The sequence below is a fragment of the Peromyscus leucopus genome, chromosome 20 (genome assembly GCF_004664715.2).
Source record: "Peromyscus leucopus breed LL Stock chromosome 20, UCI_PerLeu_2.1, whole genome shotgun sequence".
In the NCBI taxonomy this organism is placed as follows: Eukaryota; Metazoa; Chordata; class Mammalia; order Rodentia; family Cricetidae; genus Peromyscus; species Peromyscus leucopus.
Window position 1 is genome coordinate 2,244,131 of NC_051080.1, and position 24,161 is coordinate 2,268,291.

The 24,161-nt window shown below is 50.0% G+C and overlaps 2 protein-coding genes across 4 annotated transcripts; both read left to right on the forward strand.

Annotated features, from left to right (window-relative positions):
• Nucleotides 1-1,932: 1,932 nt before the first annotated feature.
• Krt5 (keratin 5) lies at nucleotides 1,933-7,599 on the forward strand. Its single transcript, XM_028874375.2, has 9 exons — nucleotides 1,933-2,609; nucleotides 3,136-3,350; nucleotides 4,065-4,125; nucleotides 4,233-4,328; nucleotides 4,447-4,611; nucleotides 4,991-5,116; nucleotides 5,479-5,699; nucleotides 6,507-6,541; nucleotides 6,943-7,599. Exons 1-9 carry the CDS (start codon nucleotides 2,058-2,060, stop codon nucleotides 7,248-7,250), a joined length of 1,779 nt encoding a protein of 592 aa, XP_028730208.1. The 5' UTR covers nucleotides 1,933-2,057; the 3' UTR covers nucleotides 7,251-7,599.
• A 10,605-nt stretch (nucleotides 7,600-18,204) lies between these two features.
• Nucleotides 18,205-22,559, forward strand: Krt6a (keratin 6A). Of its 3 annotated transcripts, XM_028874378.2 has the most exons (9): nucleotides 18,206-18,791; nucleotides 19,333-19,547; nucleotides 19,862-19,922; nucleotides 20,078-20,173; nucleotides 20,383-20,547; nucleotides 20,968-21,093; nucleotides 21,236-21,456; nucleotides 21,666-21,700; nucleotides 21,800-22,559. In XM_028874378.2, the coding sequence occupies exons 1-9, from the start codon at nucleotides 18,285-18,287 to the stop codon at nucleotides 22,030-22,032; spliced, it is 1,659 nt and encodes a 552-aa protein (XP_028730211.1). In that variant the 5' UTR covers nucleotides 18,206-18,284; the 3' UTR covers nucleotides 22,033-22,559. The 3 variants fall into 3 exon arrangements, with proteins under 3 accessions (XP_037053240.1, XP_028730211.1, XP_028730209.1); XM_028874376.2 differs by having other exon boundaries at nucleotides 21,666-22,559; XM_037197345.1 differs by lacking the exons at nucleotides 19,862-19,922; nucleotides 20,078-20,173 and having other exon boundaries at nucleotides 18,205-18,791; nucleotides 19,333-19,464; nucleotides 20,458-20,547.
• Nucleotides 22,560-24,161: the final 1,602 nt, after the last annotated feature.

Genomic DNA, 24,161 nt, shown 5'->3' on the forward strand with positions numbered 1-24,161 from the left:
AGTGTTGTGTGTGTGTTTGTGTGTTTGGTGGGACACACCTTGGCAGTGATTTTCCAGTAAGGAGGGGCACTCCTGCCAGGATACTCCAGATACCTGCCCTCAAGCTTAGAGCTGTTCTTAGGGATGAGGGTCCCCGGTGTGTCTCAGGACATTCACATCTGGTCTCTAAAAGACCACAAAAGGTAATACTGGCGTAGCCTCTGAGGGTCTCAGAGACCCTCCAGGCAGAGAAACACCTATGCCTGTTGCCCAGGACCTGCCAGGTCCGTTTGACCAGTGAGTGTTGCAGGATTACCTATTAGCAGGCTTCTCAGCCCAGCCCCTAGTGAGCCATCACCATCTCAGCAGACCCTCAAGAATTATTTTCTGCAGCCTTGGCTTCCTCGAGGCAACCTTAGGCTTTGCGCAGACAGTCCCATGTCTAACTCCTGATCTCTTGAGAACGTGACCCCTCCGCAGTTCCCACATAGTGATGGTTTCCACTGCTCCTTCTGCTTCAGACAAACAGGGTCCAAGAGCCCTGCTCTCCCCGGGGAGGGGGCAGAGAGGGGATCCCACTCAAATCCTGATCCAGAAGGACAGGGCACAGTGTGGGACAGACATTTGCTAACATCTAACCTGAATCCCCTTCCTTTCACATGGTGCCACGGGCGATACCCACAAGCTTTGCCGGAGAGTCTTCTGGGAGCACACTCATTTTTGTAACTGGCAGGCTATTGTGCCAGCTGCCTGGTCCCCCCGACTTGCTCTGTCTAGTCTCTCTGGCAGTCAGTCTGCAGACTTAAAATTCCATTTTCCATGCCTTTGGCCCTGAAGGAGGCTCTGGACTGGAGGTAGAGGAAACACAGCAGTTCCCTCTGCCTGGAACAGGGTGGTTCCCCGTTATAACAGGCCGGCCGATTCTCAACATGTTGCTGATGAGATTAGAAGCTCCTGCAGGTATGTGTTTGTGGCGGCCTTCAGCCTGTATCAACAGATACGATGACTCACTTCTCCCCTGTTGGAATAACTGAGAACTTGCTGGAACACAGCTTGGGGGGTAGTGGGGAAGCGGGCAGAGCAGCTCCCCACCAAGAGAGACGTGGCTGCCAGGCCAGTGTCAAGACTTTTTTTTTGGTAAGGGATTAAGCAGGGTCGCTGGTTTACTGAGTTCCCACATGGGCCTGCCCAGGACAAAGAACATCAAGGGCACACAGAGGGCCGTATCAGGAGGAACTGTGGAGCGGTCGGTCTGGCCTTAAAGAGAGCTCAGGGGTGCACAGCCTGGGTGAGGGGATCTTCCTCCTCTGTTTTTTAAGCTGGGGTCTCGAGGGAGGCTTTCTGGTCTGAATCTTGCAGGAGAACCTTCCCAGTGGTATCTGGGGTAAATGGACCTCTCTTAAAGAACGCACAGTGCAGTGGAGGACTGGACCCCACTTCTCTGGAACATACCCAAAATGCGAGGCCACAGGTTGCTTTGCCAAGAGCTCAGGTTTCTGCAGCACCTGCTGCACAGCCCGATGTAAGAAGAGCAGATCGTTGCCCACTCTGCCCCACTGATGGACCAGACCCCCTAAGGGGGCAAGGCAGCATGAACCAGGCAGAGACAGTGGGTCGTGTCGCCGATTCCGTAAGGATCATCTAGGACAGTGGGCATGGGCAGATGTCCCTAACTTCCCAGCATCCTTCTAGGCTACACCTAGATCCTGTGGCGACAAGAGATGACTGCCCCCCCCCCCCACACACACACTCACTGCCAGGACACCAGCGCTGCAAGGAAGGTTTATTTCTAACTGAGCAGAGCCTGCTAGGAGGCGCGTTTGCACCCCACACCACTGTGCAGGTGTGCTGGGTGAGCTCACCGCTGCCCCCAGGCATGCCCAGCCCACTAATCATTCACAGCTCGACAGCTCTGCTGCCCGGCCCACTTCTAAGGGGATAAAAAGGGGGCCTCGAAGCGTCTAAGGCACAGAGCCACCCACAGCGTCCTGTTGAGCGCCGCCGCCGACCTCACCAGCACCTTCTCTCCCACCACCAGCGCCCAGTGCTCTCGCTCCGCTCCTCCTCCGGGAACCAGCATGTCTCGCCAGTCGAGTGTGTCCTTCCGAAGTGGGGGCAGCCGCTCTTTCAGTGCCTCCTCGGCCATCACTCCGTCTGTCTCTCGTACCAGCTTCAGCTCGGTGTCCCGCAGTGGTGGTGGTGGTGGTGGTGGTAGCAGGGTCAGCCTTGGGGGTGCTTATGGAGCAGGTGGCTACGGCAGCCGGAGCCTGTACAATGTGGGGGGCTCCAAAAGGATATCATTCAGCTCTGGCGGTGGCAGCTTCAGGAACCGATTTGGCGCTGGTGCCGGAGGCAACTTTGGCTTTGGAGGAGGAGCTGGCAGCGGATTTGGCTTCGGCGGTGGAGCTGGTAGTGGCTTCGGCTTCGGTGGTGGAGCTGGCTTTGGTGGCGGCTATGGGGGCGCTGGATTCCCCGTGTGCCCCCCTGGAGGCATCCAAGAGGTCACCGTTAACCAGAACCTCCTCACCCCCCTGAACCTGCAAATCGACCCCACCATCCAGAGGGTGAGGACTGAGGAGCGTGAGCAGATCAAGACCCTCAACAACAAGTTTGCCTCCTTCATCGACAAGGTGAGATGTGGTTCTTGCTAGAGCAGTCTACACAGGAGTAGACTCGAGTGAGTGCCAATTAGGCTTTGCTCAAACATGGCCATTGTTTCTGGTTGACTCTGTCCTGGCTTGGTGCTCCTCTTTAGTTAGACTGGCAGCTGGCAATCATGGTCAGAGTTCCTCTCCTCCAGAGGTTGCCCCATAAGGGTGTCTGATTCCAGTGGGCTGATATGAGCTCTGTGTCTCTCATAACGGGATTGCATGGAGGCTAAGGTGTCTATAAGGCAGTCTGGGAGGCTTTCCAGCCCCAGTGAATTGGACCACACTCCAGCCAGCCACTACTGGGCTGTCTGTGCCCTGCACGAGGGACCTACCTTCCCTATAGGGAGGATGTTGGGAGTTTCGCTGCCGATTGTCCCCCACAGGTCACAGGCCAGGCACTGAACACAAGGTGTGGTGGGACAGCATGTGACAAGTGGCACACCAGTAAAGATGCCACAGAAGCCTGAACCCCAAACCCCTCCCTCTCACACTCGGGCCCCTCCAGGTGCGGTTCCTGGAGCAGCAGAACAAGGTCCTGGACACCAAGTGGACCCTGCTGCAGGAGCAGGGCACCAAGACCGTGAGGCAGAACCTGGATCCATTGTTTGAGCAGTACATTAACAACCTCAGGAGGCAGCTGGATGGGGTCCTGGGGGAGAGGGGCCGCCTGGACTCAGAGCTGAGGAACATGCAGGATCTGGTGGAGGACTTCAAGAACAAGTGAGTTGTACTGTGGTGGAAAGAGAGGCACAGGGGACTTCCTTGTACCGGATGTGCTCCACGGCCAGGCTGAGGCTTCTTCTGTCTTCCCGAAGCATGCACATTATACCACAAAGAAAGGCTCTAAGCCTCTGTTTAGAAAGTTGCAGCCCCAGGCTCGGCCCCTCTATAAAGCACTCACTCACCTCCCCGGGTAGCAGTGTGGGCCCGTAGCACCACCTGGTGAATGGTGCCATCCTGGAACCCTCACTCCCAGTGCCCCAAAGTTCACAGCACGGCCCTCGATAGTTTCTACTCAGAACAGGAACTGGTGACAGAACCCAGCTGTAGCCACACAGATCGGCTACTGATTCACCGGGCTGCTGGTGTCTTCTTTCTTTGTATGTTCTTGGTGGTGTTGGAGGACTCAGCAATTCGTGCACGCCGAGCAAGTGCTCTGCTGCTGAGCTGCACCCCGACTCCTACAGGGTCATTGCTGAAACAAGTGAATAATAGTGATACTAGGATGAGTATTTGGCAGGCAGTTTCCAAGAAGGCAGCAATATCACAGCGTAAGGACTTGCCCAGGGCTCATGGTGCCCCCCACTTGTCTGCCTGTGAGACATGGTGAGCAGCCTGTTTCCAGTGTGAAAGCAAGCTCACAGTGACTACAGCAGGAGACTCTTTGCCTGGCCCTTGTCATCGGACTAATACTTCCTGTCCCTTTACCACCAGGTATGAGGATGAAATCAACAAGCGAACCACTGCTGAGAATGAGTTTGTGATGCTGAAGAAGGTGGGTGTGGTGAAGAGAACCCGTAGCCCTGGGCTATGCTCTCCTGGGGGTGGAGCCGTTCAAGGCAGGTGCATGCTATTGGATGGCAACCGCCCCTGTTTCCTTAGGATGTGGATGCTGCCTACATGAACAAGGTGGAACTGGAGGCCAAGGTTGATGCCCTCATGGACGAGATCAACTTTATGAAGATGTTCTTTGATGCGGTGAGCAATTAACCTAAATTTCTCCTGTGGGTATTTTATTATGATACAATAAATGGGAGATTTGAATGGAACTCATTAAATAACAGGATGAGGTGACTAACGTCAAGTGTCCCTCCAGGAGCTGTCTCAGATGCAGACACATGTCTCAGATACATCCGTGGTCCTGTCCATGGATAACAACCGCAGCCTGGACCTGGACAGCATCATCGCTGAGGTCAAGGCACAGTATGAGGACATTGCCAACCGAAGCCGAACAGAGGCTGAGTCCTGGTACCAGACCAAGGTGAGTGCCTGAGTGAATATCCCCTGAGAGAGAGGATGCACCTGTCTAGGGGTGTCTAGGATTCCAGACCATAACAATGCTAAGGACAGGACTCCCAGGACTACTGAGGCCACTTGGGACACATTGCAAAGTAGCCAGCCATCTATTTTCCACAAAACCCCAGGAACTTAGGAAGCATTTCACAGCAGTACCTTTAGGAGGACTGAGACTCTCAAGAAGTTACTTAAGAACAGCACCATCTTGCAAAGGCCCAAACCAGCCCCAGACCCCAGAGGACTCCACCACTTACCACCTCTCGACAGTCCCTGCCCGTGGGGCTTGGGAAAAGTGCATCCCACCCTGTGTTAGCTGTGTCTTCCTTCTCTTTCTGTGTCATTAGTATGAGGAGCTGCAGCAGACAGCTGGCCGGCACGGTGACGACCTCCGAAACACCAAGCATGAGATCTCGGAGATGAACCGGATGATCCAGAGGCTGAGATCTGAGATCGACAATGTCAAGAAGCAGGTAGGACGGAATTAAAAGAGGACAAAAGAAAACCCTGGACTTAGGATGAGAGATCTCTTTTGCTTTGCATTTGACACACGTACACACACGCACACGTGCACGCGCACGCGCACACATGCACACACGTATGCACACACACACATGCATGCATACACACATGCACACACACATGCAAGCCCTCACCTGTACACACCGCTGGAACAATTCACAATGTTGCCATATTTCACCACTCATAACAGCCAGGATGTACTGAGTTCTTTCTAGGGCTCCAGGCTTGGTATATCTGACTTAGACGCTCACAAACGGACAGTCTGGACAGCTCGGCTTCTGCCGCGTCCCCACCGCTCCTTCTCTCCCTGCAGTGTGCCAACCTGCAGAATGCCATCGCCGATGCGGAGCAGCGTGGAGAGCTGGCTCTCAAGGATGCTAGGAACAAGTTGACCGAGCTGGAGGAGGCCCTGCAGAAGGCCAAGCAGGACATGGCCCGGCTGCTGCGCGAGTACCAGGAGCTGATGAACACCAAGCTGGCCCTGGACGTGGAGATCGCCACCTACCGCAAGCTGCTGGAGGGCGAGGAGTGCAGGTGGGCAGACACCATGTGCCTGATGTGGCCTCCCCTTTGAGGAAGGAGAGTTTGGTGAAGAGTGCCAGATATACACACAGATGGCTGAACATCACCCTCTTTCAGTCTGGCACGTGGGCGTACCACGGGCCTTGGTGCCGTTGGCTCACTCCCCGTTCCTCTCTCTTGCCCTCTGCCCCCTCCCCCCGGCACCCCCCCTCCCCCCCGCACCCCCTCCCGGAACCCCCACCCCCACCCCCCTCCCCATAGTCAACCAAGACCCTCAGCAGATGTGTCCTGCACCGTGTCCTCTTTCTGCTTTTGCTCATGTTCTTTTCTAGACCTCGGTGTCCACGCCACACTCCTTGTCATCCTTCTTCTCTCTCTCTGGGAAGCCTTTCATGGCTACTCCAGTCGACCTAAACTCATTTCCTCTGGGTTCTCAAACTACTGTGTTCTTCAGTTTTTTTTTCTGGCACAGACATTGCTAACTGTGAGGTTCCTTCTGGCTGGAGGTCTCCTGCACCATGGAGGCTCCTAGGGCAAAGTCTGCTTTATGCATATTCATGTTATCGCTGCTGCTTACTCACACCTTCCAGAAACTGGGTGGAGGAGAATGGGAATTAGGATCTTCCTTGGACAGCCCAGCTCTGGGCTACGTCCTCTTCACTGGGGACAGTCCTTCCAGAGAGCGTGATCTTTTCTAACTTACAGGAATTTAGAGCTAGGCAGGTGCCTGGCTTTGGTGTGACCCTGACCATGACAATGACAGCCTTGCTGTTTTGGAGGAGAGATTTTTCACTCCTACCCCCACTTTTTGTCTTTCAGACTGAGCGGAGAAGGAGTTGGACCAGTCAACATCTGTAAGTAACCTAGAGTGTCCACTCAGAATCCTTCTGTTTCTAGATACCAGACATTCCCCACCCCAATAAATGATTACCAGATAGTGAGAAGCAGGTGGTGGTGGGATGGACACAGGCAGGGACATGAGGTGGACATTGCTCCATCCGGTCTCCTATAGGATCCACACATATTGAGCTTTGTCCTTAATCCTTGCCTCTACCAAGCACCGGGCCCCAAGCCCGGTCTCTTATGTCATTAGTTTCCTGTTGGGGACCCCAACTGAATAATTTAGTTCTTCTGGCCCGTTCTGCTGCTTTGTAAACAGGTCAGGTATACATTCTACCCCAGGCGGGATTAAACATGTTAGCTGTGTGGAATAAATCTGACAGACCCGTCTCACCCATTCCCCCCCTCTCCACAGCTGTGGTGACCAACAGCGTCTCTTCCGGCTATGGAGGAGGCAGCCTTGGCTTTGGCGGTGGCAGCGGCTTTGGCGGTGGCAGCGGCTTTGGCGGTGGCCTTGGCAGCGGTCTTGGCGGAGGTGGAGGCGGAAGCTACTACTCCAGCAGCAGTGGAGGCGTGGGTCTGGGTGGTGGGCTGGGCGTGGGGGGCTCCGGCTTCAGTGCAAGCAGTGGCCGGGGCGTGGGCTTCGGCAGTGGTGGGGGCAGCAGCTCCAGTGTCAAATTCGTCTCCACCACCTCCTCCTCCCGGAGGAGCTTCAAGAGCTAAGAAGAGCCCGCCACAAGACCCTGGCCCTCGTGGGCAGCCCCCGGCCCATGGAGGCCGCTTCTTCTAGGCGGTCAACCAGGCCTACTCTTTCTGGAGAGTAGTCTAGACCACACCTACTGCAGAACCACGTGCTTTGGTTCCCAGGAGGGAATGAATCCCAACCTCTGGCCTCCCATGCCATAGTTTACATTTTGCAGCAAGTCCATTCTTAGGTACCTGTAGATGGTCTTCGACGACACAGGCATCCAAAGTTTTCCAGAATGTCAGCCACCAAAACAGAATCCCTACCCTGACACCCACCTTAATTCTGGTTCTGACTTCCTCCAGAGTGTGTTCAATAAAATGCTTTTATAATATAAGCTTCTGAGTAGAGTGGTTCTCTACAGGTCTACAGTTATCCCAGAGACAAGGTGGGACCTGTCCAGGTGCGCTCGGTTTCTTTGATGATTCCCCAGGGCTACAGGAGAAATGGGGAGCAGCACCAAGGGTGGTCCACAGGTTCCAAGAGGCAGGCAGAAGGTTGCAGAAGCTCAGACAGCGAGGCAGTCTCCACAAGGCACAAAGGGGGGTGTCCACCGAGTCACACTCGGGTTGATTTTAGAGCGCAGTGTTGAAGGGGGAGCTGTTCAAGGCAGGCTGATTGGTAAGGAACGGATGGCAAATGGGCTGGACTGAGGTTGGTAAATGAAGACTCTGTTGGCACAAAACTCCAAAGGACCTAAAAGATGCTGGGATTTTCCAACATCATGGGCCCCAAGAGGGTCAACGGGCATTTCTTGTCAGCGTCAGGGATCTAGTACTTCACGGCTCACTAAGTGGCCCTGGTGATTTACCTGAGATGACAGGACCTCTGAGGGTGACACTCTTAGGTGAGCTCCCTTGCACTCACCATGAGCGATTGTGTGAAATAAATCCCTTTAAGGATGTCTGGGAAGCCATGCTGTGAGCCTACAGAGGTGAAGGCTGTTAAAGGAGGCACTGAGCAGAGTGTTGGGAGCCAAACTCATGAGTGGGGTGGACTGGATGAGTCAGTACCTTCAGCAATGTTTGTTGTAGGTACTTCATTGCTATGACCTTAAGGCTGTGGAACTCTATTGTATGGAACAATTCATCCTTTCCAAGTATAAACAGAGGCCCAGCTGTGTTGTATGGAGAAGGTGGAGCCATCTCTTCTTCCCTAAGCAGATCCCATGAAGCAGAGCATCAGAGCGTCTGCTTCATTTACACTGGGAAAGGAAGGCCCATGAAGTCCACTCCTTTCAAGAAAGTTTTTAAGTGTCAAAGACTTAATCTATTGGCTCAGACTCAGATTATTTTAAAAGATGATGTGCTTGTAGGAGCATTTAGGAATCAATAGTTGTGATGAGTTAGAGAAGGTAACTGGTTCTCCTTTGGATTCAGTCCCCCAAGGCTGCAGGGGCATCCTGTTTATGTCTAGTAGGACCCTCATATAAAAGTGTAATTGGAACTCCAGCATGGACTAAAGCCATGAAGTTTTGTTATCTGGAGTATTTCAGCGGATGTGAATGTAATTCATAACTTCTGTGGTAGAGGCCTGAAGCCATTCGGCACACTCTTTGATCTTTATGCTGTATAAATTCTTTCAGAGTCGCTGAGATTTCTACTTATATCAAATTGTGGAATCCTGTTTCATTACTCTGCCTCCCCCAATTTCAACTTCTCTCCCTCACCCCCAATTCCAACTCTTTCATCTCCCCTAAGTTCCAACTCCTCTCCTCCCTCCTGTTTGTGTATGTACTATGGGTAAGACTGGAGACTTCATGTTGATATGTCTTTCTCTGGAGAGCCCCCTAACATTATTACCAGGGTTGGAGGCTGCTCCCACAGAAATAACTGCATCATTCCTTGGTTTGCCTCTATAGCCCAGGAGAAAAGGGTTTTTGTTTGTTTGTTTGGTTTTGTTTTTGTGTTTTTTTTTCAATTCTCCACAGAGGCCTGGCAAGTATTAGTAGCAGCCGATGGATTTTACAGGGCCTGTTGGAGTGTGGCATTAGCGAGCCACATTGTGACACTCTTCCTCCGTGAAAGCCACAACCCAATGGGACCATTTACCGCAGAGTTTATCAGTCTTTTCCTTGCACACTCCGTAAAGAGAGGGCTGTGCCAGCCTGAGACATGCAGCCAACAGCCACAGGGTAAGGGACCTTCCACCGAGCTTAGCGTCGGTCCTGGTTTATGGTAGAACTGGCGGACAGAGCTTAACACGGGACATGCAGATAGTTCTGGACAGAGACACAACACCCAAGGATAATGAGGGACCCAACCCTACATGCCTCCTCCTAAGTGACCATTACTGTGACTTCTGATTCAGACTAATGAAATCTATAAAGTGGAATTTACAAAGGTAACCCAAAGCAACAGAGGTCCGTGTGTAAGCTTGCCGCACACTGCATGCAACTGCAGCTCACCAAGGTCACATCGCCACGTGAAGTGCACGCTGCAAGCCAGACTGCAAACCACAGCAAGAGACAGAAGACGCTGCGGTGATGAAGTCGGGGGAATGACAGTCCAGGAGGGAAAGTCACTGCCCCCATCCCGAAGACTGTCCCAGGCCTCACGCACCTAACGACCTTTCAGCTGTGAGACCCCTGTCCACCCATGGACATCCGTAGGTATTTACTCAAAGCTGATCAGCTGTGAGACCTCTGCCCACCCGTGGACATCTGTAGATTTTTTTACTCAAAGCTGAACACACAAAAGGCAGCGGCCCTCCTCACTCAGCAGAGAACTGAGCCCGCAGAACAGAGAGACAGATAGACAGATAGAGAATTCCAGTTTGCTTTAGTGAGTTTTACCTCTAGGGACTCTACCAAGTTTGTATAGAGAAAAGGCCAGAGGAAAAAAAAAATCCCCTCATGCTTCCAGCAGGGGGAGCAGAAACGAACTGTTTTTGAAACCGTCAGAGTTCTATCCTTTGGTTGTGAGAATAAACAGCTATAGAAGATGTAACACATGTGGGATGGGAATTCTGGAAAACAGTACTAGAGGAATGGACAGGAAAAAAACCAACCAACCAAACACACCAAAGTACAAAGATCTCTGAACGCTCACTGATAAGAGAAACAAGTCGCTCTAGTATAAATGCATTAGTGAACTTTTAAGACACATCCCTGAATGATGCATAAGTGATAATGCATAATCAGATAGCAAATAAGCATAGGTTAGCTGCTCGATATCACAATATGTCAGTGAAGTGCAAGAAGACACCACTACGTGCTGGTCAAATGGCACCAAACCCAGAACCCAGACACCACTCGGTGCCGGCAGGGCTGTGAAGGCAGTCGCGGTTGGAGGTGGTGGAGATACAAAATGGTCTAGCCACTTTGGAACAGACTCTGGTAGTTTTTTACAAAATTGAACATACTTGCACCAGAAATCTAGCAATCATATTCCTTGGCATTTGCACAAATGAGCTGAAAATACATGACAGTACAAGAACCTCCACATGGACTTTTAAAGCAGCCATATTCCTGAATACCAAACTACAGAAGAAACCCTGATATCCTTCAGAAGGTGAACAGACAAACTGTGGTATATCAAGAAAATAAATATTATTCAGGATTTAAAAAGAGCTATCAATCCATGAAAATACATGAAGACAACTTAAATGTACATTACTAAATGCAAATAGCTGATATGAAAAGGTTATGATCAGAAGCATCTGATAGCTATCTATCTATCTACCTATCATCTAACGATCTATCTATCATCTGATGATCTATCTATCATCTGTCTATCTATCTATCTACCTATCTATAATCTAATGATCTATCTATATATCATCTATCTATCTATCATCTATCTATCTATCATCTATCTGTCTGCCTGTCTACCTATCATCTATTGATCTATCTATCATATATGTATCTATCTGCCTATCTATCACCTATCTATCTATCTATCTATCTATCTATCTATCTATCTATCTATCTCTATCATCTATCTATCTGTCTGTCTATCTATCATCTATTGATCTATCATCTGTCTATTATCTGTCTATCATCTATCAATCAATCAATCACTCTCTCTCTCTATCTATCTCTATCATCTATCTGTCTATCTATCATCTATTGATCTATCATCTATCTATTATCTGTCTATCATCAATCAATCAATCACTCTATCTATCTATCTATCTATCTATCATCTATCTATCTATCATCTACAATCACATTCTGGAAAAAGACTCAGAAAGCTAAAAGGTCAGTGGCTGACAATGACAAGAAGCAGAAGGGGTAGATAAGGGAATCATGGGATTTAGAGCTTAGTCAATTTTCTTAGATTAATGAAATTCCATCATTGCATATTCTTCTGGACTCACAGAAGAGACAACGGCAGGGTTGGCCCAAACACTAACCGTGCACTTGAGGTAATGACATTGTGTCAGGCTGGTTCATGCACTGTAACCCTCATACCACCTGGCTGGAGGGTGAGTACGGTGGGGCACACTGCTTCATCTTGTTATGAACCAAAAGTTGCTTTAAAAAGGGAAATTTACTTTCAAAAATGGTGCGACGGCTTTTGGAAACTCATGTGCATGAATTCCATTTTAAGGTATCCAAAGTGAATATTTATGTTCTTAGAAATGCTAGTGTGCTCAAATCTCATTTAGTCAAGGGAATCCTAGCTGGAAATATCCCAGGAATTTATGAATAGGAATGTGTTAACCAAACCATGGCATACTCATACATCTCTCAGCTACGAAGCACAATTAAAAAACATTTTGTTAAATGAAAAAGCTAATACTAATATACTAATATAATAAATTCATATATAACACAATATAAATACATACTGTATGGCTATTTTGTGGAAAAATCAAATGTTTTCTTGGAAGGGGCCCAAAGAAATTTTTGGAGTAATGGGAATAAATATTCTTTGTTTTGCTGGCTTATAGGTTATAGAGTATGTGATTTTATCAGAATAATTTGAGTTCCGCACACTTAAGTTCTGTGCATTTCTTTACATGTAAATTATACCTCAGCAAAATGTGGTTTTAAAAGAAAGGGAAACTATTTCCCATTTCTCATTTCCGTAGTGGAGATGGGCAGAAAGAAGTGTGCTGGGAATAGAATGCAGGTTTGCCAGTCCACCGAGCGACTCCAGGGCGCAGACTTTCCTAATTGCATCCAGTGTTCCTCTTACCAGTTTAGAAAGATCCAGGCTATTTCTTTCCAGTGTCTGAGGGAGGGCAAGGACCAGGGAGAAGGAAGTAGGCCGATCCCTTAGAGGCTTAAGTTGTGACATAAGTACCACAGACTTGTGCCAGAGTTATCAATGATCTGTCATTAATCCCAACCTCAGGCTTCAGGTGAGATCATAAAGGCAGAAGGAGCCGCTGGATGCCAAGAAATCCCAGTGCAGACAGTAAGTTCTGCTGTCTAGGGTATCTGAACTTCAGGAGGCAGGTCACTCTGCTATGAGAGTTGTAGGTAGGATTACTGCAGATTTGTCCCGATATGGAGCAAGGACTCATCACTTTAAAAGGCCTTGTTTTCCCCAGTCTACCCAGGAGTCCAGGGTGTTAGTAAGGTGTGATTCCCTAGGACAACTTCACCTGGCCACTTCCATTATGCAAGCCAGTTGCCTTTTGTATTTCATTGGCAGACTGTTAGATTGTCCCGCCCCCTCCTGCCCACTACAATTTTGAAAGTCACACAGTCTAGTAAGGTGGATCCCGTAGGGGTGGTAAGGAAGCCAGAGAACACAAGGGGCGGGGATTAGAAGGCGGGGAAGCACTCCACCTGGAGATTGTCCTGGCCCCTCTGAGCCCTGGCTTGGCTCTTTTGAATCTTGGGCATATGAAGGAAGCAGAAGTTGCTTGGCACCTCTGCCAGGGCTCCTGTCCTGCTCGTCCAGGCAAGCCCTGGGCTGGTCCTGCCACTCAGCTGCCCCTTTCCACCTTCCCAGCCTCCCTGAGATCTTCAGTATCTCCGTATTGACCAGACAGGCCACAAGCTGTCCCTTCCTTTCAAATATGTCTTCAGGCCCAAGCCCAACTCTGAACTTCTCAGTGCCTGAAACATTCAATATCACAGGGGCAAAGTAGATAAAAAAAGAACCAAACATTTTCAAAATGTTTCTCTACATAACAAGGTTCTCTACAAACAGATGCCAAGATCCACCGAGAAGATCCACAATAGAGACAGCTCTACGATTATACATGCATGTGTGCTCCTCACGGCACAGGGCAATTATCAGTCCCTCAGGTGCATCCCAGACCCCTCTCGTCATTTGCTACTTTGGGCGGTGGAAATGGAAGTCACGATGTGTCTTTTCTCTGTAAAGAAGAGGTCCAGGTCACATCTCAGTTTCAAATTCCCAGTGGGTAACGTCTGGGGTCTAGGGGTCACAGTTCAGAGGCTGCTCGGTGCTGGGAACCAAGCATCTTATGAAGCACTGTGGAAAAAATGCCCTTGCTGTGACATTGGGATTCTACAGTTGACCTGATGAAGAGACCCACCCCACTGAAAAATTGGTTGCCAGAGACTTTAGCTGTGGTGGAAGCCACTCAGGTTTTCTGATGCATGACCTGGCCTGGTGTGCTCTCTGCAAAAAGAAAAAGAAAAAAAGAAGTGTGTGTGGCGGGGGTGGAAGTGGGGAGCACATGGGTGTGCAGTTGCGGCTACAGTGGGGACTGACGTTTAGTGTGCACAGGTGTAGGGACTACCTGACACACTGGCTGTGTAAAGCAGTCTGCTCATTCCAGGCCCGGAGCTGCTGAATGTGTCCTCACACGTGCATGTAGCCGCACGGGTGTGCCTTTCTCTTGGGATACTCCCGAAGGATGGGTTGTGGGATTCCCTGGGAACAGCATCGTCCTGCCCTGTGGTTTGTGGGTTGTGTGCTTAGTCCTAAGCCTTCCATGATCGTTGACGGGCTCCACCCAGGGAGGCTGAAAGACAAGGCAAATCATCTTGAGGCGACTTTCCCTAGGCCCAGGCTTCAACACCTCCCTCTGACCCACCTCCATGTCGGGAACAAAGTGAGCAGTGCGGGCTACCCTCTGGCCAGGAACAGGGCATTCTACATTCCATGGCCTCCCGAGGCAGCTGCAGGCTGGACTAAACAGGACTCTTCCAGCACAGAAAAGAGGCTGTCTTCAGCAGCTTGCTAGGGAGGAGGCCAGCTGCCATTGAGTTACTCACACGCTTGCTTCTTCCTCCACATAGTTGCCTGAACTATCACCCTTTGTTCTCGTCTTGTTATGAAAGGTGGCCCTTCCTCACCTGGCTCCTCTGGGAAACCAAACTGCCTGGGGTGACACTGTGGGGTATGACTCAGGGCCACCAGGGAGGACTCCAGCAAGTCTCTAACCTTTCAGGGGTCCCTCCAGCTTAGAACTTGCATGGATACTAAAGTAATGTGTGAAGCCAGGTGTAAAGACACTTGCCTTTAACCTCAGCACTGAGGAGGCAGAGGCAGGGGTAGGTGGACCTCTGTGAGTTCAAGGCCAGCCTGGTCTACAGAGCTCTAGACCGGCCATGGCTACATAGTGAGCTCCTATTTAGAAAGATAGAAAGAAAGAAAGAAAGAAAGAAAGAAAGAAAGAAAGGAAGGAAGGAAGGAAGGAAGGAAGGAAGGAAGGAAGGAAGGAAGGAAGGAAGGAAGAGAGAAAGAGAGAAAGAAAAAAAGAAAAGAGAAAAATGGGTGTGTGTGAAGATTGAAGTCTAGAAAGTGAGAGAGAAACAGCCCAGTTCTGAAACGAGCTAGAGAACACTCAGACAAGAACAGCACCAAGGATAAAAGAGCCAAGTATGAGCTAACCCTTGAAGGTTAGTGGGGCTGAGAAGAACCAGAAATGGAGCTCCTGGTGTGGTGTGGCGTGGTGTGGTGTGGTGCTGGTGGTGGTGATGTGTGTGTGTGTGTGTGTGTGTGTATGTGTGTGTGTGCATATGTGTGTGTATGTGTGTGTGTGCGCACGCGTGCGTGCGTGTGTGTGTGTGTGTGTGTGTGTGTGTGTGTGTGTGTGTGTGCACCCTCCTCCCCCTGAGTTCCCCTAGATGAAGTCACTGGAGTGAGTTCTCAGAGTGCCCCCTAGTAGGTGACCAAGGAGATTTGATTTAAAATTTTTTAAATAAAGTTACTTTATTCCAATTAACTCATAAAGACATCATACAGCTAGTTTAAAGAAACCACTCAAACACTTGCCCAGCCAAGAGTATTTTATATCAGAACTTTGGTTCTCAACCTGTGGGTCTTGACCCCTGTGGTGGTTGGAGGACTCTTTCACAGGGGTCGCCTATCAGATATCCTGTATATTAGATATTTATGATATGATTGGTAACCGTAGCAAAAGTACAGTTATGAAGTAGCAATGAAAATAATTTTATGGTTGGGGGTCACCCCAACACGAGGAACTTTATTAAGGGGTGAAAATATTAGGAAGGTTGAGAAGCACTCTATTAGAATATGCCTTACCAATCTACCAATGGGCAAGCTTGTGTCGGGAAATCAAATGACACGTTTTACTACCCATGCTCTCTGGAGCATAGGACAAGCCTGGGGTCAGAAAGAAGGCTGAGGCGACACCAAACTCCGATGGGTTCAATGACTGAAAGCGGGGTCCCTGATGCAACTAAAGAACGTGCTTCACTTGAGAGCACCACCCTCAAAAACACACAGAATGGTGCAGTCACCTGTGCTGGTCCGTGGCAGCATGTCCCGGCACAGCCAGAGGCAGTTAGGGACCCAGCAGAGGATGAGCAGGGAGCCTGGCTCCAGAGGAGGGAGTGTAGCCTGCTGGGCTCGAGCCAGACTCATGCCCTCTGACCATGAGACTCAGCTCCTGTGGGCGGTGGGGTGGGTCCTGCCAGTCCTGCTGGCAAGAAGTCTTCCTGTCCTGTCGGCTGCAGCTCCCGCAGGTGCAGGGCAATCTCCTACACACGGCTCCCAGGTCCTTGACAAATACGGCACAGACTCGGTCATAATGGCTTTGTCTCTCCCGCTGTCCTCCAAGCACACACACACACACACACACACACACACACACACACACACACACACACACCATACCTGTGTTCCAGTTTCCAAAGCTTCTCATGGATCCCTACGCATCACACTTCATCATGCCTCTTTCTAATAATGACACTAGCTCATCCTTGTTGAGAACATGTGTGTCACCAAGACCTTCGTGAGAACTTTCCCATCTCCACTTCACAATGCTGTGAGGGAGGTACAGTTTCATCTTGTCTGTGGGTATAAAAGCACACACGGAGGGTTCAGTGGTTTGTATATGAGCACAGGGGCACCTGCCCTGTCTGACCCCAGGACTCATGCTCTGCACCAGGGGTTGGCAAAGGATTTCCTTAAAGGAATGAATAGTGAATTCTTCCGGCTTTGCAAAGCACAGGCTTGGCTGTCATGACTGAAGCAGTTCCAGACATTGAAATAGACTAGGGAAGTGGGAAGATACAGGTTGCATCAACTCACTTCTCCACCTTGCAGCCCGACCACACCTAGTACCCCTAACTCTAGAGAGCATCGAGAACCAGGGCTCCACACCATGAGAAGCACTTCTTTCCCAGAACTGGGTGGAAACACATTCTTGGTGAAGCATTGTGCAAGAGGGTGGAGGAACGGCAGCTGCTTCCGTTGTCTGGGGAAGGTATCTCTCTCCTGCCAGACACTGAGTTAGCACCTTTGAAGAGTCGGGAGCTCCCTGCCTTCCTGGATGCTGGGTCCCCAGTGTGCCAGAGAGCAGTGATTGAATTCAAAACAGTAACAGGACCTTAGGCAAGCTCTGCTCAGTATGGGAGTCGGCCTTGCCGCCCACGGCTGCTTCTTTAGCTACACGTTCTCAGAGACAACACAGCTGGAATTGTTCTCTTTTCCTCATGCATGGTTCCTCATGTGTGGACTGGAAAGAGTGAACCTCACTCCCCTGGAAAGCAAACACAGCTCTCCTTTGAAATTTGACTTTTTTAGGAAATGAGACTAGAAAAATACGTTGGGAATGGACTTGTGAAATCGCCACACTTGTAAGGGCATGTTTCGGAGCTTTGTTGCTTCTCTATGTCCCCTCACCTTTTTGTCCACATCCTACTAACATGACTGATTTGTCATTCCTAGGAAATGTCCAAATCGACGGTTAGAAAAATTCTGAGAATGCCCGAGAGACTGTGGTGGTCCTTTTCATTTGGGGACCTTTAGTTTAAGCTCGAAGAAAACATCCCAACACAGTGTAGACGACGACGACGACGATGTCTGTGAATGTGGAAAGACTGTTTTACTCAAGAATGAGACTGATGTGAGAGCAAACAGTGGAAGGGAGGTGCCAGGTGGATGCGGCACCACAGAGGTCAGGTGGATCTGCCTGTCCTCAGAGAGAAATCAAGTGGAGGGTAATGTGCAGCACACAGTCAATGTTAGTCTTATAGTGGAAAGAACCAACTTCTCTACTCGCTGGCCATTGAGAGGAGGGTTTTATGGGCAAAGAGACTCTCCTGGTCATCCCAGACCATCAGCAAGGGCAGCCAGGGTCTACAGAAGAATTAGTTCCACGCAGCTGTCAATTTCTAGATTGGGATATTGGGTAAATGCCTTTACGACTTCAGGGAGAGTCTGACTGAGCTGGAGAGGGAGGTGAAGGAGGAGAGGAAAACCTGTGTGGTGAGGGGGCACACAGGGAGTGTCTAAATAAGCAGAATGAAGGGACAATTATCACAGATCAGCTCCTTGTCTCTTTTGTTTGAGATGATGACTAACTCATGACTTCAGAGATTTACGTCCAGGCTCATTGTGTTCAGATCAAGTCAAGGCTGGAAGGCAGGAGAATTTGCTCCATGACTAAAGGAAGCCAAAAGCAATCTTCATGTATCATACCTTACTAGAACTTGGGGGTGATCTCATTATTTGTAAAGCCCTGCCCTTCCCACTCTGCAAGCTCACCTTCAGGACCAAGCCCAGCCCATCTATACTATATATAAGCAGCTGCCCAGAGCCTATCACGCTCATCTGCTCAGCTCTTCCCTGTAGTCTCTCCACTTTACAGACTTCTCATCTCCAGGAACCATGTCTACCAAAACCACCATCAGGAGTCAAACCAGCCACCGAGGCTTCAGTGCCAGCTCAGCCAGAGTCCCTGGACTCAATCGTTCTGGCTTCAGCAGTGTGTCTGTGTGCCGCTCCCGAGGCAGTGGTGGCTCTGGGGCCATGTGTGGAGGAGCTGGCTTTGGCAGCAGGAGCCTCTATGGTGTTGGGAGCTCCAAGAGGATCTCCATCGGAGGAGGCAGCTGTGGCATTGGGGGAGGCTATGGTAGCCGAATTGGAGGAGGCTTCGGCTTTGGAGGAGGAGTCGGCAGTGGCTTTGGATTTGGTGGTGGAGCTGGCTTTGGTGGTGGCTATGGGGGAGCTGGATTCCCTGTGTGTCCCCCTGGCGGTATCCAAGAGGTCACCATCAACCAGAGCCTCCTCACCCCTCTGAACCTGCAAATCGACCCCACCATCCAGAGGGTGAGGACTGAGGAGCGTGAGCAGATCAAGACCCTCAACAACAAGTTTGCCTCCTTCATCGACAAGGTGAGATGTGGTTCTTGCTAGAGCAGTCTACACAGGAGTAGACTCGAGTGGATGCCAAAGGCAGAGATGGAGGAAGAGTCTTTAGGCTTTGCTCAAGCACAGCCATTCTTTCTGGTTGACTCTGTCCTGGCTTGGTGCTCCTCTTTAGTTCGTCTGAGCTGGCAATCAGGGTCAGAGTTCCTCTCCTCCAGAGGTTGCCCCATAAGGGTGTCTGATTCCAGTGGGCTGATATGAGCTCTGGCCTCCCATCACAGAGGATTGTACAAGGCAGAAGTCTCTGTAGGCCAGTTTGGGAGCATCCCAGTCATACTGACTGAACCATACTCCAGTGAGCCACTGCTAGGCTGCTTGTGCCCTGCCTGAGAGCTCTGCCTTCCTTATGGGGATGATGTTGGGAGCTTCACTCTGGTTGTCCCTGACGACCCAGGGCCAGGGACTACACTGAAGGGGTCTAGGCAGACAGCCTGAGAGGAGGGTCACACTAATGAAGGGATCACTGAAGAATGAAACTCAAACTTCTTCTCACACTCTGCCCCTCCAGGTGAGGTTCCTGGAGCAACAGAACAAGGTCCTGGATACCAAGTGGACCCTGCTGCAGGAGCAGGGCACCAAGACTGTGAGGCAGAACCTGGAGCCATTGTTTGAGCAGTACATCAGCAACCTCAGGAGGCAGCTGGATGGGCTCCTAGGGGAGAGGGGCCGCCTGGACTCAGAGCTGAGGAGCATGCAGGACACAGTAGAGGACTACAAGAACAAGTGAGTTAACAAAAGAAGAATTCAGGTTGCTGAAGTTCATTATAATGAAGGCCAAAATCTAGAACTGGACTCCATGAATTAAGGAAGCTCAGTCATAACAATGAAATGACAATTTATTGCCAAAGAGCAAGAGAATAAGACCCTGGACAGTTGTAGGAGGCTAGGAGAGAGAAAAGGAATGATATTCAATAACAACAAATTCATCTTTGGCATGATTTGCACATATTGCATTTATAGAAGTTGGGGTAGGGTCAAGGGCTGCCTGTGAAGCCATCTACCCACTGGCTACAATGTGTCAAACCTCCCTCTTGTAGATACGAAGATGAAATCAACAAGCGCACAGCAGCAGAGAATGAATTCGTGACCCTGAAGAAGGTGAGCTGACTAAGTCACAGGGGTGGTTTCTCTGCTGATGGAAAGAAATGCTTTGCATGTCTGGACCATTCCAGAGAATGGTTGCCCAGGAGATGGAGGAAAATAGGCCGGGCAAGAGAGTTAACCAGATTCCATGTTGTTAACTCTTTCCTCAGGATGTAGATGCTGCCTACATGAATAAGGTTGAACTGCAAGCCAAGACAGACAGTCTGACAGATGAGATCAACTTCCTGAGAGCTCTCTATGATGCAGTAAGTCACCTCACACTCTCTGTCTCTCTCTCTGTCTCTCTCTGTGTCTCTGTCTCTGTCTCTCTCTCTCTCCCTCTCCTTCTATTTTTCTCCCTCTTCTAATCTGCCCCATTTCCCATTATTTTCTCCTGTGCAAACTGAGAGTGGGGTGTTGGGAACATCTGTAATCCTCACATCCAAAGCTGATGTTGCCTCTTTCTGTTCTGTAGGAACTGTCTCAGATGCAAACTCACATCTCAGACACCTCTGTGGTCCTCTCCATGGACAACAACCGTAGCCTGGACCTGGACAGCATCATTGCTGAGGTCAAGGCCCAATACGAGGAGATTGCTCAGAGGAGCCGGGCAGAGGCTGAGTCTTGGTACCAGACAAAAGTGAGTATTGAATGGAGGCTGATCAAGGGTATCTGGGAATAAAATGAATCTGTAAGTCTCTGACGTCATTTGAGGTTAGAGATCTACTGAGAAGAACCTGGGATCCTGAAATAGCAAAAGGACTTTGCACTTGGTGTTATGGAGTTATATTGTAGTCCAAGAATCAAAAGAAACCAGAGGTAGAATGAAGGTGGCCATAAATGGGGCCCACGCTCTCTTTGCTTGAGCTGTACTCAAAATACTGGTCCTCATGAGATTACATAGAACATTTCAATCCCCAAAGAAATATATAGTCCATGTTCCCCCACAGCTTCTCTTGAGGAAAAGGTATAACATCAGTGATAGTGCATGGCACTCAGAGGTGAATTTGCTTTCACATACAAAACTCACCTAAATGCTCTCTCTTCAACTGATCTTCAGTATGAGGAGCTGCAGGTCACAGCCGGCAGACACGGGGATGACCTGCGCAATACCAAGCAGGAGATTGCTGAGATCAACCGCATGATCCAGAGGCTGAGATCTGAAATCGACCACGTCAAGAAGCAGGTAGGATAGTCAGAAAAATTCAGAGGTTGCTGTCTATTATTTCCAGTCTTCTAGACTCTCACTCACTAGGAACAAAGATCTTGGGCTCCCCCTCTCAAGAGAACCATATTTCAAGTTGGTTTTTCTTACTCTCTCTGCCTAGTGTGCCAATCTGCAGGCTGCCATTGCTGAGGCTGAACAGCGTGGGGAGATGGCTCTCAAGGATGCCAGGGGCAAGCTTGAAGGGCTGGAGGATGCCCTGCAGAAGGCCAAACAGGACATGGCCAGGCTGTTGAAGGAGTACCAGGAGCTCATGAATGTCAAGCTGGCCCTTGATGTGGAGATCGCCACCTACAGGAAGCTGCTGGAAGGAGAGGAGTGCAGGTGAGGGCATTCACCCCTCCCCCAGCCCCTGAGGACACCTCCATGATGTCAGGCACTGAGCACAAGATGAGGGAGCACCAGCTGTGGCCACAATGGCTCCATTCAGGAACCCTCTGCTGGGATTCTCTGTGAACCCTCACCAACTGAGGGTTCCCACAGGGGCCGAGGTGATGGCTCCCTGGTTCTCACCTGCTCTGTTCCTCTTCCAGGCTGAATGGTGAAGGCGTTGGACCAGTCAACATCTGTAAGTACTCTGCTGGCCACCTCCCCTTACCCTGCCTTGTGCCTGGCTCACTGGACAGCGTGGCTCATGGTGTCCCTTGTACCCTTCCCTCCTCCACAGCTGTGGTGCAGTCCACCATGTCCAGCGGCTATGGCAGCGCGGGTGGTGCCAGCAGCAGCCTGGGCCTGGGAGGAGGCAGCAGCTACTCCTACAGCAGCAGCCATGGCCTGGGAGGTGGCTTCAGTTCTGGCAGTGGCAGAGGCATCAGCGGTGGCCTCAGCTCCTCTGGTGGCAGCTCCTCCACCATCAAGTACACCAGCACCTCCTCCAGCAGGAAGAGCTACAGGCACTGAAGTCCCTGCCACCAGAGCTGGTCCCTGAACCCAGACCCCTGGCTGCAGAGCCCTGTGCTCAGGGGCTGTCCCTGCTGGCCTCCCACCTCTGCTCTCTGGTTAGGGCTGGGGAGCTGAGTCCTTGTTGCTCCTCTGTCTGTCCCCGCTGGGTCGCCATGACTCATCTTCTGATTGTCATCCTCTGACTTCACATCACAGTTCACTCACATTTGGTGCTTCAAGTTGTATTTAGGTTTCCAGGCTCCTGCCTCCCTGGCTCTGTCTCTGATGCTGCTTGTGAAATGGTGTCCTTGTCCCTTTCATCCATTCTGGAAACCATTGTCTGGGTCCTACTCAAGAAAACCGGAGCTTTCCTTAAGTTTCCAGTGGCCTGAGAAAAGCCCAACTTCAATGTCACGAAGCTCTCTGGCAGTACCTGTGATAGCCTAAGTCAACAGTCCTGTGATGTATGGAGTCCGTGCTCATGTGACCTCTCCTCTGCTCTTTGCTTTCTTGAAATTGCTAAATAAAGCAGGTTTATAACATAATGACTTTCTTCAACTGTGTTTTTGTTTTTTTGTAGCAAATTGTTTTATACAGACAGTTTGCAACCTTGAAGATAAGGCCCTTTATATCAGAATGTATTGTTTACATTAAACTCGCCATATTCTAGAAAGCACAAAACACCAAATTTCATACAAGGATAACTCAATAATCAGAATACCTAAAACCCCATTAAACAAATAGAATCACTAATACATACCCTTGAAAAGGAGGATTATAACAGCAGCTCAGAAACTTCTTCTGTGTGACTTCTGTGTGAGAAGAGTCAGGGCAAACAGGACAGGCTTTATCCTCAAGGGAATACCAAGAGGAAGAGCATGGGGACTGGCATGAGAGAGGACAGGGTCCTGATAAGTGTGGCCAAGAGGAAGACGACTCCAAAGAAACAGAAAACAGTGCAGGGCTCCAGCCTTAGCTCCCAGGGCAGGAGGAGCCACACTCACAAGCACAGGGGAAGCCAGGTAGCTATGGAAAAACTGACTGGCAGATGTCACCACAGGGCAAGCCCACGGTTCTCACGAGTCTGATCCCATCAGGGGACCCAGTGTGACAGGCACTCCTCTGCATGTCCACCTGGCTTTGAAGGAGAAATCCATTTTGCCACGTGTACTGGCTGGTTTTGTGTGTCAACTTGACACAAGCTAGAGTCATCGGAGAGGAAGAGCCTCAGTTGAGGAAATGCCTCCATGAGATCCAGTTATAAGGCATTTTCTTAACTAGTGAGTGATGGGGGAGGGTCAGGCCATGGTGGGTAGTGCCATTCTTGCCTGATGGTCCTGGGTTCTATAAGAAACCAGGCTGAGTAAGCCATATGAAGCAAGTCAGTAAGCATCACCCCTCCATTGCCTCTGCATCAGCTCCTGCCTCCAGGATCCTGCCCTGTTTGCGTTCCTGTCTTGACTTCCTTCACTGATGAACAGCAGTGTGGAAGTGTAAGCTGAATAAACTTTCCTCCCCAGCTTGCTTTTTGGTCACATCGCTTCTTTGCAGCAACAGAAACATTAACTAAGACACCATTCCCCACTTCTCAGAGTGCTGGAGCTAGGCATTGTCTTAAGATGGCAGCTATTTGTAACTCAGCTGTTGTCAGGACCTGAAAGCAAAGGACATCCAAACACCCTCCCACCAAGAGGAGCAAAGAGAGGCACTTGTTCAGAGGAGGACACTTAGTCAAGGACCCACTGAGAAGTGCAAGCAGCAGGAAGGTATGGTAGTCAGTGGCTTCTTTCCCACTGTGAGAAAGAAAACCTGTCACCTGAGGATGAACTCCAGAGCCCAAAGCCAGCACACTGCATAAGAGTATCAGCAATGAAGACATGGTCAATACTACATGCAGATAGCAAAATAGACACAAATGAATGAGCATGGCCACTCTGCTCAGGAATGTGTGGACACATTCAACAGCCCAACCCTAAGCATCTGTGCAGCGGAGGAGAGAGCTGAGATAAAAACCGAAGGCATAAACAATGATGCAATGAAATTATAGCAGAACATCCCCCAGATAGAGGAGAAAACATTGATATCCAAATACAAGAGACACTTAGAATCCCATATAAATTCACCTAGAAGAGAACATTTCCAACTTG

Excerpts from the sequence above, each read along its gene's own strand:
- Krt6a (XM_028874376.2), top strand. The coding sequence starts at position 18,285 with ATGTCTACCAAAACCACCATCAGGAGTCAAACCAGCCACCGAGGCTTC. Across the intron at positions 20,174-20,382 it reads TGAGAGCTCTCTATGATGCA|GAACTGTCTCAGATGCAAAC; the intron begins GTAAGTCACCTC and ends TCTGTTCTGTAG. Across the intron at positions 21,457-21,665 it reads CTGGAAGGAGAGGAGTGCAG|GCTGAATGGTGAAGGCGTTG; the intron begins GTGAGGGCATTC and ends TTCCTCTTCCAG.
- Krt5 (XM_028874375.2), top strand. The coding sequence starts at position 2,058 with ATGTCTCGCCAGTCGAGTGTGTCCTTCCGAAGTGGGGGCAGCCGCTCT. Across the intron at positions 5,700-6,506 it reads CTGGAGGGCGAGGAGTGCAG|ACTGAGCGGAGAAGGAGTTG; the intron begins GTGGGCAGACAC and ends TTTGTCTTTCAG. Across the intron at positions 6,542-6,942 it reads AGTTGGACCAGTCAACATCT|CTGTGGTGACCAACAGCGTC; the intron begins GTAAGTAACCTA and ends CCCTCTCCACAG.